The sequence below is a fragment of the Homarus americanus genome, unplaced genomic scaffold, assembly GCF_018991925.1.
Source record: "Homarus americanus isolate GMGI-L3 unplaced genomic scaffold, GMGI_Hamer_2.0 scaffold5589, whole genome shotgun sequence".
Classification (NCBI taxonomy): Eukaryota; Metazoa; Arthropoda; class Malacostraca; order Decapoda; family Nephropidae; genus Homarus; species Homarus americanus.
Window position 1 is genome coordinate 4,715,016 of NW_024736650.1, and position 21,174 is coordinate 4,736,189.

The 21,174-nt window shown below is 43.8% G+C and overlaps 1 protein-coding gene across 10 annotated transcripts in view; it reads left to right on the forward strand.

The window, feature by feature from the left end:
- The window catches only part of LOC121872313 (BTB/POZ domain-containing protein 1-like), a 120,218-nt gene that overhangs the window by 89,011 nt on the left and 10,033 nt on the right, over window positions 1–21,174 (forward strand). Inside the window, exon 1 of one of the 10 annotated variants that reach the window (XM_042375016.1) lies at window positions 3,953–4,026. The exons of 6 other annotated variants lie outside the window; for them this stretch is intronic. Coding sequence is in view for 2 of the 4 variants with exons in the window: in XM_042375017.1 (XP_042230951.1) it covers window positions 7,978–8,060 (83 nt within the window). In the remaining 2 variants the exon portion in view is untranslated. Of the gene's footprint in view, window positions 1–3,952; window positions 4,027–4,047; window positions 4,196–7,912; window positions 8,061–8,104; window positions 8,331–21,174 lie in introns of those variants that run through there. 3 more of the 10 variants (XM_042375015.1, XM_042375017.1, XM_042375023.1) reach the window with 3 other exon arrangements.

The following is a 21,174-nucleotide window of genomic DNA, read 5'->3' on the forward strand; positions in this document are numbered from 1 at the left end:
TATAACAACATCCTGTCCCCCTGCATGCAATCTTACGGTTCTGTGTACAGTATGTTACCAGCCAAATGCTCTCTAGCTACTCCCTAAACATACTGTACACATCTTCATACGCTTAGTCACAGTAGGCACCTCTGTTTACCCTCAACATCAACCCCACACTAAACAACAACACCCCTGCTTGGTCATAGGGCCAATTGCAAGAATAGTCGTGGGGTGTACGACGCCGTTTACGATGACCTTCTTGCCCTGATCTTGTTTCAGGAATACCACCCTTTTGAAGCTCTGGAGAGATCTCGAAATTTCGATATTTTGAGTACAGCACTAGCTAATAATTCCCACCAGGAAACTTGTTTCGAGACTCCTCCAAAGCTTCGAAAAGTGCAGAATTCCATGTGTTAAAGGCAATATTGCTGAAAAAGACCAGGGCAAGAAGGTCATCGTAAATGGCTTCGTACACCCCATAACCGTTCTTGCAATTGGCCCTTACACCTACTGTCTAACGGTACCTAACCTAACCTAACCTAAGCCTAATCTAATCTAACCTGACCTAACCTAACCTAATCTAACCTAACCTAACCTAACTTAACCTAACCTAACCTCAACTGAATACCCACACCTGTGTTTGTTCGTTTACAACATCCTTCGAAACTTAACAGCTTTATCTTACATATCATCATCCAAGTATTATTATTATTATTATCATTATTATTATTATTATTATTATTATTATTATTATTATTATTACTCCAATAATTTTGTTTGTTCGGTTCAGTACTTTTTCTTAATTTTGTTCATCCATTTTTACTCTCCCTCTCTTATCCTACACCCTAGCCTCCATTACACACACACACTAGCGTCCATTACACACACCGGCGTCCATTACACACACACCTAGCCTCCATTACACACACACACTAGCCTCCATTACACACACACCGAGCGTCCATACACACACCTAGCCTCCATTACACACACCTAGCGTCCACACACACCCTAGCGTCCATTACACACACCCTTCCATTACACACACTAGCCTCCACACACACCATAGCCTCCATTACACACCATTCCTCCATTACACACCAAAGCCTCCATTTACACACACCCTAGCCTCCACACACACCTAACCTCCACACACCCTAGCGTCCATTACACACCCTAGCCTCCATTACACACACCTAGCCTCCATTACACACACCTCCACACACACACACCTCCACACACCTCCCATTACACACACCCCTAGCCTCCATTCATTACACACAGCCTCCATTACACACTGCCTCCATTACACACACCCTAGCCTCCATTACACACACCCTAGCGTCCATTACACACACCCTGCCACCCTAGCGTCCATTACACACCTAGCCTCCATTACACACACACCTAGGCACACACCCTAGCGTCCATTACACACACCCTAGCCTCCATTACACACACACTAGCGTCCATTACACACACACACACTAGCGTCCATTACACACACGTCAATTACACACACACCCTAGCGTCCATTACACATACCCTAGCGTCCATTACACACACACACACTAGCGTCCATTACACACACCCTAGCGTCCATTACACACACACGCCTCATTACACACACACTGGGCGTCAATTACACACACCCTAGCGTCCATTACACACACCCTAGCCTCCATTACACACACACTAGCGTCCATTACACACACCCTAGCCTCCATTACACACACCCTAGCCTCCATTACACACACTCTAGCCTCCATTGATCATTCCTCACTGCAGCATCAACATTTCCATAATCCACTGACACAAGGTTCTGTCCGCTCTCCCCATTTTAGTCTTCAACCTTCGCACACAATATAAATACACAAATAATAAAAACAAACAATTAAAAATAGAGAAAAACAATAAGTATAGACAGTAATGTATAATAAAGGAGAGTGTTATACTGTACATAGACATGGAAGTGTAAAGAAAACGTGAGAGAGAATAATGAGGAAATTAAAATGAAAGACAGTGGTGAAAGAATGTGTCTCATGCGCGTGTGATCCAATAGATGATAATTATTTAACCTTCGGGACACAAGGGGTTTAGCATGTCTGGCACTGCATTCGACTGCCTTCACTTCCTCAACAGTAAAGTTAGGTGTCGAGGCAGAGAAAGATATAATAACTAGTGACGAGTCTTAGCCATGTCAATAGTGTTGTTGTTGGTATCTATGTTATTGTGGCTAAAACAGTAAAGCCGGGTAGGGTGATCACAACAAATACAGATAACTTAACGATGACCTCGGCTCTGGTGATGAGACAAAGAAACACACGAGAAAGTTCAAAGGAAGTTTAATGTCAGCGGTCGGGAAGCTTGTGTATGACGAGAATAATTATCTCAGAAACAAGGTCAACAGGACACTGCGTCATTCCATTATTACGTGATGCACAAACATAATCCTAAATGATAAAATTATACCTGGATATTTTCTACAAAACATTTAGTTCCCACCTCGAAAATTATAAAATGGGTAATAAATCCGTCAGCTCAAGATTCTCTGGCCTCGGTCAGCGGAGTGTAACCAGCCAACCCAGGAAATATTTGACTCGATGCTAAGATGATAAATTTACCATTCGTGATAATTAAATCCATGATGAGTTTAACATTTACTTTCGGCAAACTCGACACCAACTTTACATCTGGATAAATGTTAGCATCGTCAACTAACACCGACTTCCCACATATCGAAATTCTGGGGGCAGCAGAGTATCATCTCATTTAAGTCAATTCTATGGAGGTTGTGGCTTAAAGGATATTTTATAGACACAAAGTATCTTTTCTTTTGTAAAACCTAATGTAAAAGCGAAAGTGGGTCTCATAGGAACACTGTAGACACATCAAACTATAATAAGCTTTCAGCACACAGGTTGTGAGTGTGACCGGCACTGCACTCGACCGGGTCCACTTCCCAACTGTCAACATAGGTACCAATTTACAGCTGAGTGGATTAAGGGTACCCTAGGAGCTACACAATGATCCTTAGGACCAAAAAATTAAACGCATAAATAACTGTACACAAGAAACAAACACACACCTTACATACAGGGGTACATATACAGGGTGTACTTCACATCTGTTGTTTATCAGTGTTGTTCGTTGGTTGGCCAGCGCCACCAAGGCATTGTAAATTAAGTGAATGTGGATGTATCACAAAGACTACACAGTGAAACACATTAACTTAACGAAAACTCCGCCAAAACACAGCATAAAAAAGGGCCCGAAACTTGGACACAAAAGGTAGAACACATTCAAACTTGTAATATATATTATTATACATACAATTTCTGACTCGATACAGTACCGCTCAACAGGGTGAAGATGTCGACGTACAGCATCTCAAAAACGTATCTGTCCACACTGTGTGAACCATTATGAGACCACGAATGATATTTATCGGGACACTCATTTACTTTGGTATATAGTTTAACATAAGTAATGCAATGGGCATTTATTTCGGCCTAATTAATATGGAGTTCGGTTACCAAATGTAGTAGGATCAGTAGCCACAGAGCCACGCATACCAACCCTCCCGGGACATCACGAGCGCATGTAGTGTTTCGGAAGTCATCGGACCCATCCTGGCAGATGCCAAGAATATACCGTACCTCAGTCACTTAAGTAAGTGAAGTAGGTTAGTTGATCTTACAATGTGAGGGAGACAGCTTGGTGCTGTTTTTTTTTTTTTCGAGAAAGAGGTGGGTGAATAAATATTAGAAGAGGGAGGACATTAAAGAAATTTAGTAGAAGTTGCTGGCGTATAGTCCTAGACCATGTACGGGAGGTAACTAAGTTTTGGGTGGTCGTACAGTAGATCACGTGAGTGAGACACAACCTAGTGCCAGTTTAGAGCTGGGGTGGGGGTAGAGTGCCTGGTGCCCGAGCTAAGTGATAGTGGTGGTAACTAGCTAGACCGAGGGCCGGAGCCGGCTGGGGCCTGGCCCTGGGCGCCAGCCAGTTGACCAACAACCACCAACCCCGCGGGACGTGTTGGTGGGTGGCTGTAGTGAGGTGACTGCTGGGCGCCACAACCAGTGTGTCTTCCGCAGCGCTTCGCCATTCGTGAACTGTTACAGCTTGCTCTCGTGTGTGCGGTGTTTTGTGGTGAACAGTGACATCCAGAGAAAACAAATAACTACGGTTTTCAAAACCAACTGGACATGTTAGTCGTTGTTTTTCATGAGTCAGGACATTTGGTGTGTTTTTAGTCAAGGATTGCTTCAGCCTAAATATTACTATGATTACATATCACACATAACATCAACGACCACCTAACACACTGAAGGGGATAGTAACTGTGAGAACCTGTTTGTCTCCCCAAAAACAAACTCCTCCACTCCTCTGGACCTGAACGCATATGTTATGTTGGGTCTCCACAAAGTATCTCACCCATTTTAAGTTAGAAACCTTAGAAATATTAGAGCGAGAACACGATGCTCATGGGGCAGTCACAAGAAAAGAAACTTAGGATTTGTTCAAGTGTAATATAACCGGCGTGTTCTACCTCTCATAGGTTGACGTTTTAATTTTCAAAATGGTCAGATAATTGATGTGTGTGTGTGTGTGTGTGTGTGTGTGTGTGTGTGTGTGTGCGCAGTACATAAGTACTGCTGAAACGTTTCATATTGTGTCACGACATGGGCGTCATGTGTGATAAAATAGTAATTCGTTATCGTGTCTATGAGTATTGCACTCCATTGTACTTATCTAAAAATTGACAACAATTGAGTGACGTGATTCATGCTACTCACGTGTGCCTGACCACAGAGCATACACACACACACACACACACACACACACACACACACACACACACACACACACACATGTCAACATTGCCAGATGCATGAACTCTCTCTCTCTCTCTCTCTCTCTCTCTCTCTCTCTCTCACCATTCAAAACTCGGACAGGTTTAGTTGCTTAGTTTAGTTTAGGTTAGGTTAGGTTAGGTTTGGTTTGCTTAAGATCAGTTGGGTTAGATTAGGTTCAAATCAGTTGGGTTAGGTTAGGTTAAGATCAGTTGGGTTAGGTTAGTTGAGTTGAGTTGATTTATCAGTTTCGTTCATCAGGTATCCTCAGCTAGATGATCTCTGTTAATAAGAACCAAATTGTATCCATTACTTTATTATAAGTTCAACATACAACGACCGGGAGCAGGTACAGTACGTATGCGTCTTAGTGGGGTATCTGCCCATGTTGATTTTTGTCATTACCTGTTGTCTGTGTGGGACCACCTGAAGATTAGACACCCTAGCTTTTTTTACCTGAAGATTAGACACCCTAGCTTTTTTCACCTGAAGATAAGACACCCTAGCTTTTTTCACCTGAAGATAAGACACCCTAGCTTTTTTCACCTGAAGATAAGACACCCCAACTATTTTCTCCTGAAGATTAACAACCCTAACGCTATCTGAAGGGGTTAGCTTTGGTCTGCGTTTGACTAGTTAATCTTAGGTGAAAAAAGTGAGGGTGTCTAATCTTCAGGTGACACTACTATATACGTATTTTTTTTATTCGCTATATACCTGTAGAAAGGACTGGAGAAGGGGCGGGCGTGTGGGTGGTGGTGGTGTGGGAGCCAGGAGCGAACTAGCGAACTACATTACCGGTGTTTATTGTATGCTCAAGCCATCACAGTCAGTATCATAATAAAACAAATTATTAACGGGACAAATATTCTCCAGGGGGCTAAATTACACAGGACAGTTTTCCCACTGAGCAAAATCCTATCACCAGTGGCACAGTGGACAACATCTAACGTGATAATGTCCTACCAAGCGTGGATTTCAGGTTTTTAAGTGATGTGGTTGTGTCAAATATAAGTGACGTGGTTGTGTCAGAATTATAAGTGACGTAGTTGTGTCAGAATTATAAGTGACGTAGTTGTGTCAAATATAAGTGACGTGGTTGTGTCAGAATTTTAAGTGACGTGGTTGTGTCAAATATGAGTGATGTGGTTGTGTCAGAATTATAAGTGACGTGGTTGTGTTAGAATTATAAGTGACGTGGTTGTGTCATAATTATAAGTGACGTGGTTGTGTTAGCTTCATAGGTGGCATGGTTGTGTCAGAATTTTAAGTGACGTGGTTGTGTTAGAATTATAAGTGACGTGGTTGTGTCAGAATTATAAGTGACGTGGTTGTGTTAGTTTCATAGGTGGCATGGTTGAATTATGAGCCAGTATACGTGACATGGTTTGTTTGTGTCAAGGGAATACACCACCACCGCCGAGGCTTGACACACTAGAACAGAGAGCAGAAGCAGCAGGAGGAGGCAGGTGGGATGAGGTGTGTTGTGGTGGCCGGGTTGATTCTTAATGTCACACTTGTACACTGGCGGTGGTAACTGACACACACACACACACACACACACACACACACACACACACACACACACACACACACACACACACACACACACACACACACACAGAGTAAATTCTTTTTTCACAAACACAATGCCTCGTTTCGCCAATATTAAAATTTTGTGGTACAGTTAACACAGTCAACTATATGAGGACCACAAACATCTATCCTGAGAACTAAACTCTACGGTGACTCAACAACTGAACACAAACATTTAACCCTTGGTACTAACACCTGACTTCAGTTTATTTTTTAGAGAAAAGGAAAAACGCTCCAAAACGTTCACATAAAAATTGCATGATTATTGTATAGTCATCAGTGTCAACTAAAGATGGTGTGTGTGTACTGTATGTGTGTGTGTGTGACAGTTGGAGGTCACTGGACAAAGAGCGTTGTGTCTGTATCAGAAAGGACTGAGTGACACTCGAGAGAGGCTGACAGTCAAGGCTGAGTGGCACCGAGGAGTGGGTGGAAGTCAGCAGTGGGTGATAGTGAAGTGTGTGTGTGGCAGTGAGTGACACTATACTATCACAGTGAACCTAAGGTTCTCCTTCTTTATCAGCTGACACACTGGCTACTTATCTTAGTCGGCTACATCAGTAAGTGGTATTTTCCCTAGTAAGATATGTGTGTCCCGGCGGCTATCACGTAATGCTGCAAGACAGAGCATGAAGGAGGAGGGTGAGGGTGTGGGTGGGCAGTGTGTGGGTGGTGCTGCACGTCAGCACCAGGTTGTTGCCCTGTCACTGGACCGTCCACGCCCGGTGCCCTCGCACGACATCTGCGTGTTCCCGGTTACTACTTTAAAACTTAAAACCAACTCCTATGTAAATGCGAGAATTGCGAGGGAGATTAAACAAAAGTAAAGATAAACAAAAACTATTAATGGCTAACTAGTATTTCAGTAAGGTTACAGCACAGCGAACTGAAATTGTAGGGACGGAATGATCGCCTATAGGTAGAACTTTGCCATTTGCGACATTTCAACACCAGCAGTATTCGTTACTTAAACTGTGTCAAGTTTATAAACACTGGAAGATGAGACTGTGTCGCCCCTGACCATCTACCTTGTCTTCTGGTGATTGTGTGATAAAGTAATTTCAACAAAGAACATCACAAAGGGCTGAATGTTGCATGAGAGTTCACCACACTGATAAGCTCTCAACGTCCGCCAGTCCATATACTGTGTGTGTGTGTGTATGAACAGATGGAGCACGGCACACCTCCCTCCCTTGTTACCCACACCAACAACCAAACTGGAGCATAGGGGTGTGGCTTGATACACTTTGGTACACGACACGTTCAATAAATAGATTATGTGTTGCTCTTAAGATTTTCTACTTGGCGGCACTTTGTAGCGCATTTGAACAACTGGTTGTATTGCGACACCACTTGCTGAGAGCACGTGATCTCCTGCCCCGACCCTCACACAACCGGTTTTCGGTTGACAACAAGGATTTCGTTAAAGCAACGGGCCTTGGATGGTTCTTCAGCATCAATGTCTATTACAAATTACAACCTGTGGCTAGAAAACTTCCCATAAAGAAACCCGAGTTTCGTGGAAGAGTTGTTCTCATTAATGGAGGAAGGAACGTTACAGGACGACTCGCCAGTGGCAGGAGGTTCGTTCCGATGGTTGGCTCCGCCTGGCCAGCATAAAAGGTGAGTAAGAGCGGTGACACACACCTGTCTCACCTCCACACCCTCGCTGGCTCCACACGGCATGGCCACCTCCACCGTCCTGCCTCAGTTTATCCAAGAGGCACCGCAGCTCCTCCAACTGAAAATCCAAGGTGAAAAAGGGGCGCCCACTGGAGCACGGTGCTTCAAATGTCACTTTGGGTAGTGGAGTGACACGGTGTTGTCGTGGTGCAGGTACTGTAGCTAAGACGTTCAAGCTACTAACGTCGTCGCCATGGGCTGCATCATACGGTAAGTTGCGTCAACATAGTTGATTATTACCACTCACAGCCATGGAGCACGACCTGTTCCTGATCCGTTTATCCAACTATATCGGCTGCGTCTCTGAGTTTACCGCACAAGTGCTCCAAACAGTCGCCCGTTTAATAGTATAGGTCCATAGGACGTTTATGTGTATACCAAAAATATGCTTCTGTCGTCTGGTACATCCGTCGGCTGTGGAACTAGTGGATGTCACTAAAATGTGTCCTCTAGTGGTGTGTTTAGTGGATATGAAACTGTGGAAGCCAACTAACGTCATGCTTGGTGTGGGTGCAGCGTTGTCCCACTATGTTGTAGTATATTTACCGAAGAGGTGCACAACTGCCTCGGCCCTTCAGGTACCTTATTAAACTTTAGCCGAGAATACAAGTGGTCTCCAGCATGATAAGGTGATCATTAATGTGTGTGGAGTAACAACAATGGCGACAATTATTACTTACATTTCGTCAGGTCTATTGATCGATTCAGAGTGTGGGAATATCGATATGTTTGGTATCACTCTATTGTCCATAATTACCACACAATCTTAAAAAAAAAAAAATCACAAATTAACGGGTTAAACGACAACTAAGAATCTGTGATATTTAGCCATAATCGGTAAAATATAATAAAAGTTTTCAGGGATAAACCAAAACTCGAACCATGTCCAAAGAAGATTTTCAATATATATTACAGTTAGTCAGATCTTGACCTCACCACATATTAACCCCACCACTCTCTTGACCCCACCACATATTGACCCCACCACTCTCTTGACCCCACCACATATTGACCCCACCACTCTCTTGACCCCACCACATCTTGACCCCACCACAACTTGTCCCTACCACATTTTCACCCCACCACATATTGACCCCACCACATCTTGACCACCCCACATCTAGACCCCACCACATATTGACCCCACCACATCTTGATCCCACCAAATCTTGACCACACCACTCTCTTAACCCCACCACATCTTGACCCCACCACAACTTGTCCCTACCACATCTTGACCCCACCACATCTTGACCCCACAACTTGTCCCTACCATCACCATCCCCCACCACATCTTGACCCCACCACATTTGACCACATATTGACCCCACCACATCTTGGCCCCACACACCCTCACCACATCTTGACCCCACCACTCTCTCAACCCACCACATCTTGGCCCCACCACAACTTGACCTCACCATTTTGACCCCACCACATATTGACCTCACCACATTTTGACCCACCACATTTTGGCCCCACCACATCTTGACCCCACCACATCTCCACACCACATCTTGGCCCCACCACACCACACCACATCTTGACCCCACCACAACATCTTACCACATCTTGACCCCACCACAACTTGCCCCACACCACATCTTGACCCCACCACAACTTGATCTTACCACATCTTGACCCCCACCACATCTTGACCACACCACATCTTGGCCCCACCACATCTTGACCCCCCACACATCTTGGCCCCCACTTGGCCCCACCACATCCCCACCACAACTTGGCCCCCACCACATCTTGGCCCCACCCCCACCACCTTGACCTTACCCATCTTGACCCCACCACAACTTGACCTTACCACATCTTGACCCCACCACAAGTTGATCTTACCACATCTTGACCCCACCACAACTTGACCTTACCACATCTTGACCCCACCACATCTTGACCCTACCACAACAACCCCACCAAATCTTGACCCCACCACATCTTGACCCCAACACGTCTTGACCCCACCACATCTTGACTCCACCACATCTTAACTCCACCACATATTGACCCCACAGCTTGACCCCACCACATCTTGACCCCACCACGTCTTGACCCCGACATATTGACCCCACCACATCTTGACCCACCACATCTTGACCCCACCACATCTTGACCCTACAACTTGACCACTGGCCCCACCACATACCCCCACCACATCTTATTACCACATCTTGACCCCACCACATCTTGACCCCACCACATATTTCCTCGTACTACATTTCATGCTTCTTGTTTTGTAATAATCCGAATTTTATGTATTTCACTTGTATTCCATCGCATTTCACCCTTATTTCATATTTTGTTCATCTACTTTTCATCTTGTTATATTTATTCTTTTGTTTTATCTCTATACAACTTCAGCGTCACCTGAAGAATCCTCATCCCAGTTTATTTTACTTAAAGATTATAATTACCCTAAAACTAATCGAGGGGATGGGGTTAGTTTAGGTTAGGGTTTGGTTAAGTTTTCATTTGGTTAGGTTAAGTTTTGATTTGGTTCGATAGGTTTTAATTTTGTTAGGTTAAGTTTTGATTTGGTTAGGTTTTGGTTTGGTTAGGTTAGGTTTTGGTTAGGTTAGGTTTTGGTTTGGTTAGGTTAAGTTTTGATTTTGTTAGGTTTGGTTAGGTTAAGTTTTGATTTGGTTAGGTTAAGTTTTGATATTGTTAGGTTAGGTTTGGATAGGTTAGGTTCTGATTTGGTGAGGTTAGGTTAGATTTGTTTAATCTTTAGATGAACTATACATATTTAATTCTTATTTCATCAAATGTCTTCAGAAGCCTCAAATGAACCGCTCTGTAAGCTTGAGGACTCATATACTATCCGAAGCCTTAGGGATGAACCACTCTGTAAGCAGCCCTTGATGATTCATATACTATCCGAAGCCTTAGGGATGAACCACTCTTTAAGCTTGATGATTCATATACTATCCGAAGCCTTAGGGATGAACCACTCTGCAAGCGGCCCTTGATGACTCATATACTATCCGAAGTCTTAGGGATGAACCACTCTGTAAGCTTGATGATTCATATACTATCCGAAGCCTTAGGGATGAACCACTCTGCAAGCGGCCCTTGATGACTCATATACTATCCGAAACCTTAGGGATGAACCACTCTGTAAGCTTGATGATTCATATACTATCCGAAGCCTTAGGGATGAACCACTCTGTAAGCTTGATGACTCATATACTATCCGAAGCCTTAGGGATGAACCAACGTACCTAGAAAACATATCAACCAGAAACATGAACGAAAACTGTGCTCACGTCATGGTATTCCCCAAGTCTCTTAATTTTGCCATAAAGTATTAACAAGGGTGGGGAGTGACAGGCAAAGCTTGATCTTTATACGGATTCGTTTTAAAAAATTGTAATGTTGGCGTCTAATCGATAAAAAAATACACTATTTAAAAAGGTGTGTGTGTAATAATTATAAATAATAATAATACTTAACGGTTTATTGAAAAAGTTCTGCAGCCCGAAGGCTGAAAATATACATTGGGTCGTTTAATAAAAGCTTTCATTACTGAAAGGTGAAAGAACAAGAACTGAATATACAAATTATTATAGTTTGCAGCTGATGGCCCAGACTGGTCTCTTGCCATACTGTGTAAGGTCACATAGGCCTCGTGGTGCAGTAACTAGTCCGTAGGTGTTGATATGAAGGACCTCTCGGAGTCATAGAGACGCCGAGTGGAGTGGTGTTCACGTGGTGCAGTAACTCGTCAGTAGGAGTTGATATGAAGGACCTCACTTGTTCATGGCGACACCAGTGGTGTGTGGTGGTGTCACAGTACCTCACTCTCTCTGCTAGGTGGTGTTGTGTTAACTCGTAGTCAGGTGTGAAACCGACCCTCTGTTGTTCCCATGGGGGACTGATTAGCACTTCCTGGTCAGAAGATGGTGGTCAGTTTCCAGGGGTATTTATCGCACTAGTGGGTCACGGTTTTCACTGGTACTGTCTAGTGCTGAATTCACTGGTTTAAACACTGCTCATCACTGTTCAACAATGGCCCTACTGCTTTTCGAAACGAAATTGTCACTTTTGATTACGTTGATATCCCGGTGGTGATGATGGGTTGGGGGGACTTAAGGAATGGCCGAACATTGCCAAGGGGCAGCTGCAGCGCCTGGTAGGTCTTGACTCTCCGGTGGTCAAGGATGTAGTGTGTGTGTGTGTGTGTGTGTGTGTGTGTGTGTGTGTGTGTGTGTGTGTGTGTGTGTGTGTGTGTGTGTGTGTGTGTGTGTGTGATGATGATGATGTTGGAGGGATTCTTTCGTTTAGTTAATAACTATAAACTTTTAACATATCACCTAGCAGCCACACCCGAGGAATATTAAATACAGTATAGGTACACAAGTAGCGGTGCTGTAGTTAACATTATCGCTATATATATACAAAATGGCAACACAATCTCATCCAGTTACGGTTACAGATTCATGGGTAAGATTAGAGAGCTTGGTGTATTTGGTATCTATATCCTGATGATGACCAGTACAGTACCCCGTGACCCAAACAGGGAGGAGGTTCCATCTGTCTATAACTCAGTAACTATTATTGGCTTTTTTTGCATTCTTACATTTTACTTGTACAATTATAAGTCTATGAGCCATAATATGTTGACGTCTGGTTACTTCCTTGTCAACCTCTTCAAAGCCTTTGATAATTGTAAAAGTTCCTATCAGGTCACCCCTGTCTCTCATGTTGGACAGAGGGAAAAATTTCAGATGCAGAAGCCTCAGTCTTGCCTCACACTAGAGACTAACTTAGTGGGTCTTGCCTAAACTCACTCTACACATCTTTATTCCATGCTTGAGTGCAGTACTCCATCTGTGGTGTAACATAAACCTGATACAGAATAACAAATGACTGACAGCCTATGAATACAAACATCCTCCAGATCTGTTCTACGTCAGAAAAGCTGTGAGGCAGGATTTATTACCCAATAATCCAAGCTGGAGAAGTGTTGTCAACTTTAATGTTTAAAATTATTGAGAAATACGTGTGATTATGCCGCCCATGACCTTAATATACAAACTAATCAGAATAACAGACCCGTCATTACCTACCGCCTTCATGTTCCATTCTTATGGATGGGGGTCACTGGGCACCATACCAGTCTCTGCTCCCAGGGGCCCTACCCAAACTCCCGAGGTAACTCCTGACTCTCTTAGCTACAAACCACTGATGACCCTGTTACCAACACCTCTTCCCTCCCTGGCCAGATATCACTCCTCCTAGAGACAGGCCTGGCACTAGGGACCTGCCACGCTTTGCCATAAACAAGATAAATTTACCGGGAATTTTCCCCCCACTCACTCATCATTCTGTCACTGTATGTAACTTGCTGACAAAACCCATGACCCTTCAGGCTTTTACGCCCTTAATGCATGAGTCATAAAGGCAAACATGAACTACGCATCCTTCCCAGATGGGCGCTGTAAACGCGTTTACCCTTTACCTTGCACAGGATGTAAGGGGGTGCCCACTAAACTAGCCCCCTCGGGGACAAATAATACCAGTACCGAGAGATTTCCTAACGAAGATAATATCTAGCGGTTGGCCAGGCACCCAGTACACTCCTTTAGCTGTTTGAAGTGAATCTCATCTTGACGCTTAACTTTATGAGCCTTCAGTTTTTCAAGTCTCTTTTTTATATCAGTATAAAATTGTATATAAGAACATAAGAACATAAGAAAATAAGGAGTCTGCAATAGGCCGGTTGACCTGTGCATGGCAGGTCCTGTCGAGAGTTACTACCACTCTCTATCATCCATGAATCTATCTAGCCTCCTTTTAAAACTTTCTAGCGTTCCAGCACTTACTACAAAGTTGCTAAGCGTGTTCCACTCGTCCACCACCCTATTTGTGAACCAGTTCCTTCCTATCTCTCTCCTAAACCTATACTTATCCAACTTAAATCCGTTGCTACGAGTCCTATCCTGCTCGGATATTATAAGAACTCTATCTATATCTCCTTTATTGATTCCTTTCACCCACTTAAATACTTCTATCATATCACCCCGCACTCTTCGTCTTTCTAGGGAATGTCTTGCACTCTGTCGTGAAGAGAAGGTAAGGAGTCATTATCTTCTTTGATAAAAAAACCAGACTCGAAGAGTTTATGCAAATGTTGGGCAGCCTCATGATGATTTGTGGCACAAGAGCGGCGAGGAAGATGATACAACCCCAGCCCTCCTGCCCCCCCAGAGCTATAGAGATACATGCCCCACTTTCTGCTGTACCTATAATACAACCCCAGCCCCCCTGCCCTCCCCAGAACTATATTGACATTGTACACTCAAGGCTGGAAATATTAACCGAGATTTGACGGTTTTAGCTGATTCTGAGATGTCAGATTTTTTTTTCCTTCAAGCTTGACCTTGTGTGTGGAGTGTGGTGTATCGCTTGCACTGTAACTAGTGAACAGTATACTGTACAGTGTCCCCTCATCCCGCGTCTACTAGCTTTGCCATCCAACCCTGCCTTCTGTTAATGATTTACCAGCCCTTCCTGAGACCCCTGTCTACCAACTATGTCCACTACCCTGTCTACCAACCATGTCCACAACCCTATCTACCAGCCATGTCTAATGCCATATCTACCAACCATGTCCACTATGTCTACTGCTCTTGTCTACCAGCTATATCCACTACCCTGTCTACCAGCCATGTCCGCTTCCCCTGCCAACTTATCCTGACACTCAACCTGCCTACAACCCCTATCGTCTTGAGCCAACAGACCTCTCCTTCTTCAATAACTGCCCCTCCTCACTCGGGCTTGACCCAAACAAACAACGCCCGGCTCCTGGTTCTCGGTGTTTTATTCCATGATTTTGTTTCTCTGTCTGAAGATAACAGCACCGAGGCGACAGTAGCGTCTCATACAACTCTTCACTAATTTAGTCTTGTTTATTTGGGATAATTTCGACTCCCATATGGTCATCATTACGATCGTGTAGGAAGTTATAAGCGACCCAATTAGATGCCGTCACATCTACAAATTGGGGTAAGAACTGATGTATGAGCCCCAGCGGCGACCGTGTGGAGCCCGTTCGTCCGTCCGTCCATTCGTTCGTTACCTCAAGCGACCACAAGGACTGCAGCCACCACCACAGACACCTCCCACCTCGGCTAGCATACTAATTACTGGTCACGTCGCGGATACCCGGGATAGTGGAGGAGTGTTGGTTCAAGCCCTGAGGCGAGGCACCCTAGTCCAGTGTGTGTGTGTGTGTGTGTGTGTATGTGTGTGTGTGTGTGTGTGTGTGTGTGTGTGTGTGTGTGTGTGTGTGTGTGTGTGTGTGTGAGTGTGTGTGTGTGCAGCAACAGTGACCCATTGTTACTTACTCTCTCACACCCACCCTTACCATTTACTCTTTCTACACGACGCCGCGGCCACCTCAACATTAACATCATTATCATCATCCACCCCAAGGCTGCCTGTGCTACTTTGCTTCGCGTCTCACACACTATCTCCACTAGTTTCCTACCCGCTGTTTAGTTCCTCACTGATCTTTCTCCTACACTTGTCTCACTATCCTTTCGTACCACCCATCACCATCCCTGATAATTATGTCTACAGCTGCTTTCACTATCATCTCGTGACATCATTATCTTGCTATTTATTACAGTCACCATCACAGTGAGCCATCATCACCATCACTTAAAACTACATATTACTTCACTATACATCCCTCACTATCATCACTATCCCTGCTGTCCATCACTATCACTCTTACACACCACTTCCCCTTACTATTTCCCCTCACATTCATCTCACGTCAAAGTGGGTCTCATATGACTGATGATAAAACACTGTCTCGGTACATATCTGGGTACAGTTATAGGGGAGGTCTTGGCTAAAATACAATTATAGTTATGATCATGATTGAGTATAACTATAATGGTGATCTTCGTTGAGTATAATCATAGTAGTGGTCTTAACAGAGTAAACTAAGTGGTGGTCTTGATGGAACAAAATTACATCAGTGGTCTTGGTTAGAATATAATTACTACGATGGTCTTAACAGTGTATAATAATCAGTGGTCTTTATAGTTTAATACATCAACACAAGAGTCGACACCAACACAAACAACAGCTAAATGTTATCTCAAGCCTCATTAAGGAGATAATCACATAATATGCTTCGGTGGCCAGGGTAGAGTGATGAAGGTGACCCATCCTCCTACCTCCCTGCAGGGGGCGTTGGGGGTGGGGGGTAAGGGGTGTTGAGATTAGGGGGTGTTGGGGTGGAGGGTGTGATGGTAGGGGTGTTGGGGTAGAGAGGTGTGAGGGTTGGGGTGTTGTCTTAAGAGATAGACGGTGTTGGGGTAGGGGGTGCTGGAGTAGGTAGTTTGAGGATGTGGGGTGTTGGAGTAGGTAGTTTGAGGATGTGGGTTGTTGGGGTACGGGGGTGCTCTGGGATGTGTCTGACACTAGTGACATCATAAGCCAAGGTACAGACTACGTCAGAGCCTCGCCCATGTTCCAACACTACAGCAGCTATCCCACGCCCTCACAGTCTTATAAACACAATTTGTAGGAAGGTCAGAGAGACAACATCACTTATAGACGAACCCAGAGCATATTGTTGATACTGATGAACTAGACATAACACAACCTATACAACATAGTGAGAGATGGTCCACGATCGTTCCTTACAGCTCTGTACACAACAGGGTCGACTGCACCATCATCGCTTCCATCATTACAAATAACAATAACAACTCCCCTGACCCTCCCTCGCCTCCCACTTGGCTATAAGCGTCAGTTTAGACCGTCAGACGGCATCACTCTCGCACTTAGAGCCACCTCGCTCGTAAAACGCTGAACTTGTAATTAGCTTAGATTCATCTCTGTTTTTGATTTCAAGGTTTGAGATGAGCTGATATAATACTCGTAACCTACTGTGTGTGTGTGTGTATGTGTGAGTGTGTGTGTGTGTGTGCACCAGCTACTGCACGTATGGTCTTGCCCACCCCTGCCTGTCACGTTGCCACCGCTAGCTTAAATGATAACCCCAATTCCGCGATTCTCGGACGCGTCACGTCGCCCGTAAACAAACCGGTCGTCTTACCCCCGGTATCGCCTGAGGGGAGATTGCCGGATTACAAACCGGTTTTATTCAACAGATGAGCCTACCAGTTGAAGGGTTCCATATAGTGGGGTCGACGTCTTACTTTAGTCGTGGGATTATCAGTATTTCATTAAAAATCCTTCACCCTGTACAACACTTCAGCGACCCCTCGTCTCTCTCTTTTATAACTAAATTTTGAAAACTTCCTAATTTCTGCAACATCAGCCCCATTACTTGTTTTGTTTTATAAGCATCTCGTGTTCAGTACCTGCCACCTTCAACATAGATCCCAAGCCTGTTACCTCTGTTTCAGTTATGGTATCAGCCTCTACATTAACACACTTACAATAATCACTCGTGTTTACATAAAAAAAGTTGAATAATACGTAGTCCCGGGTTGTCTTAAAGCACCGGATGAGTATTTCGCTTAATGCAACAAATTTAGAACAGTACACCTCTTGTTCGTGGGGTCCATTTGACATATCTTACTTGCTCTTCATGGGCTTCCTGCATACCAACCACCTCCTGGTGTACTGTAGTTTGTTCATCAGAAGGGGTGATAGCGGTGAAGTGTACGAGTCATTATCACAAGACAGGAACATACACTTGAGATTATCTCTGTGAGCGGCCCAACATGCGGCCACGGCACCCTTACCCTTGCTATATCCGAGCAGATTATGATGATTTATTATCTTAAGCCACTAGACCAATTAAAACTTGGATAAGCCTAGAACTTGGCGGCGATTGGTCAGTTTCTCGCCTCGGAGGTGCCAAGTAGTGCTTATCTATCGTTATTTCAGCTGGTTTCTTTGGCGCCGGCTGATAATATAATATGACAGCGAGAATATTCCTTGCCGCGGACATCTGGGCAGGAGGGGATCATTATTCAACACAATAATCTCCATAAATTTACTCTATCCTTGTCCCGAGTTTTGTTTTGTTTACATTTTATTTAATCATAAGAGCACGTAAGAATCACCCCATATTACCCCATCCCATCCCACCCCACTTTGCCCGCTACCACCAACCATACCAGTCAATGTGTGGGCGTGAAGGAGTTCTCCACGCCCATGCCTGTCCTACCCCAGGCCGTCTATCCACGGGCGTTGCGTGCATTGAGCCATTACGCCCGCAAAATGAGCAACTAATCCAGCCTTATCGTTGAGTAGAGCCCGGGATATGAGTCACGTAAACCACACACACACACACACACACACACACACACACACATATATAACCCTTGCCTACAACCACCACATTATCACATTCCTTGACTCACACAAACAACACGACTCACACGAGAACCTACGCGTCACACACACACACACACACACACTAGAACCCACGAGTTACACACACACAAGAACCTACGAGTCACACACACGAGAACCTACGAGTCACACACACACGAGAACCTACGAGTCCGTGTTGTCGACCATGTCTTAAGTGTGACGAGATGAGGAAGTTCACGACTAGAATTTTGTTGCCTAACTAATTATGCCGCCATGATATCACCACTCCACTGTGAGGCCCAGCTGTGAGTAGGAGGGAGGCCAGACTTTGGGGGGCGAGGAAGGCCCAGCTGTAATGAGAGAGAGTGGGGGAGGGGATACAGGGATGAAGAGAGATAGAGGGGACGCGCGAGACGAAAAAAAGAGCTCGCTATAAGATAAGATAAAATAATGTTGAAAGAACAACACAGGGAAGACTACACCCACACACACACACACACACACACACACACACACACACACACACACACACACACACACACACACACACCTAAGCTAATGGACATATTCTAGTATACCTTCACAAACTCACCACAAGTATAAAGAACAATCTTAGGTGCAACTTATACCTGTACAACATGGGATTAATTACGCCATATTTCTCTTTATTTTCCATCACATAAAGGTCATAATTATGTTGGTATGTGTGGCAGGGTGTTGTTTATGAAGTCTCGAAATAAGGCTGCAACGGAGGGAATGGGAGTGTGGACGCGGGCACATATTTTTTATTGTTTTTTTTTTTTTTTTTTAAAGCCTGAGTAAATCACCAACCAATGTGTATGATAATAAACCGACTCCTCATAACAAAGAATACAAGATAAAAAAATATATATTGCTTTCATTATGATGTACGACTTATGAAACACCTTGTATAATATTGAGGGTGAGTGTGAAGTGTTGGTGCGTGTCACGGCCTTACTGTTAGTCCTCAGATGGGGTGGGAAGTACTGTATTGTGTGGCTGGGATACCGACTCATTCACCCAACTGCTGCTGTTGTTGTTGCTGTTCCCTCACCCGTAATCACTCTTCCTGCCTTCACACACACATATGATCTTCCTGGACCCACTACGAATACACCAAAGCCTCGTGTTCGTTTTGCCGCGATGTTTCGTCTCACACGAAGACATTAGCTACACGGAACTAGTCGACAAGGGAGTGTATCTGATATTAAAAACCAAAGTTAATTTTTAGTTTTTATCAAAATAACATTAATTACAGCCGGTTTTTAGGCCAATTTATGCTTCTCAACTGGATAATACATTGTAAATAACGTAAAGCGATTTTTAAGCCTCACATTAAAACCACTTTAATTCCAGCCATCTTAAAACCTACTCGTATAGCCCAGACCACACGTCACTTTACACTACTGAGGCTCCTAATTGCTCGTCTCACCATCCCTTCTCGTTGTAGTATTTCACATGGGTTCCATTCCGTTTCAAACAAGTGAGTCATTAACTATTGTTCGTGACTGTACTGTACCTCTTGGCTAGATAATGAATGGTTTACATAATAAAAAAAGGACTACTGGTCGTCTACATAAATCTATATATATATATATATATATATATATATATATATATATATATATACAACGTTATCAGGCAGTTTGGAGTACCTTACCTCTGTTCGTCTGTGGAGATTTTAGTTACAGTTACAAAAAAAAAAAAACGCTCTCCGAAAATAGACATTTTACTGTGACCTTTTGTGTGTCCTTCAAAGGCAGTTTCCGGTAAGGTAAGAGTTGTGTGTTAAGAAGTCGAGTGTTCTTAACGCTGTTTAATGTTCGTGAGATGAATTTACGATTCACATCTTGATCTTATTCTCTTGGGAGTAAACTTAAAAAAAAAAAGCTGAGAAGAGAATGAACTTCTCTTACGACATCTGACAACAGTTGACATCGCAAGCATTGGCCAACCACCACCATTGCTGCACCCATTGTACTGTACAGCTCACTACAACTCTCCCCAGTATGCAAGTTCACGATTTTACGACTGAATTTCCTAAATCCACAGACGCCAGGACGTTCCAAAAATATCCATTGGGTAAATTTTCATATTGTTATTCGTTTTTTACCGACGGTCCACTCGCTCTATAGCAGCTGCTGTGACATTCTCGTGAGCGGCAGTCAACAACAGCACATCTTGCATCTCACTCTAACGCAGCCGCCGAGTCTTAGACGATGTTTAAACTCCCCTCCACCACGAGAGTGTTTTAGTTCCCAGGAAAAGAAAAAAAACAAAAACTCACACTGTATATTTCTTTAGCGGGAACAATATTTTAGATAATTTTACGGGATCAGGCATTTAACAGAAACTATTTCAGTGCCGGAGAATATATCAAGGCGGTGTTACCAGCAGCAGACGACCTCAGATTCAAGAGTCCTGGCTTTCCGAATTCACAAAGATTCCTATAGTGAAATTATTCCTCATTATTAAAAATGCGAGATTACACCTTCCAGGTTCATTTAAACTTAAAATATAAAATTTACATCCAAGTATAGCATCAAAGTTATACAGTAATACAACTCAACTAAAGACGTTCATTCAGCACCAATAAGAGATGAAATTAAAGTGACAATCAATTTGCAACGATTCTGTAACATAAATTCGCCTCCTGACTGTTGTTAAGTGTAATGTTAATTATATTCTGGATGTTTTTACTGTTTTAGCT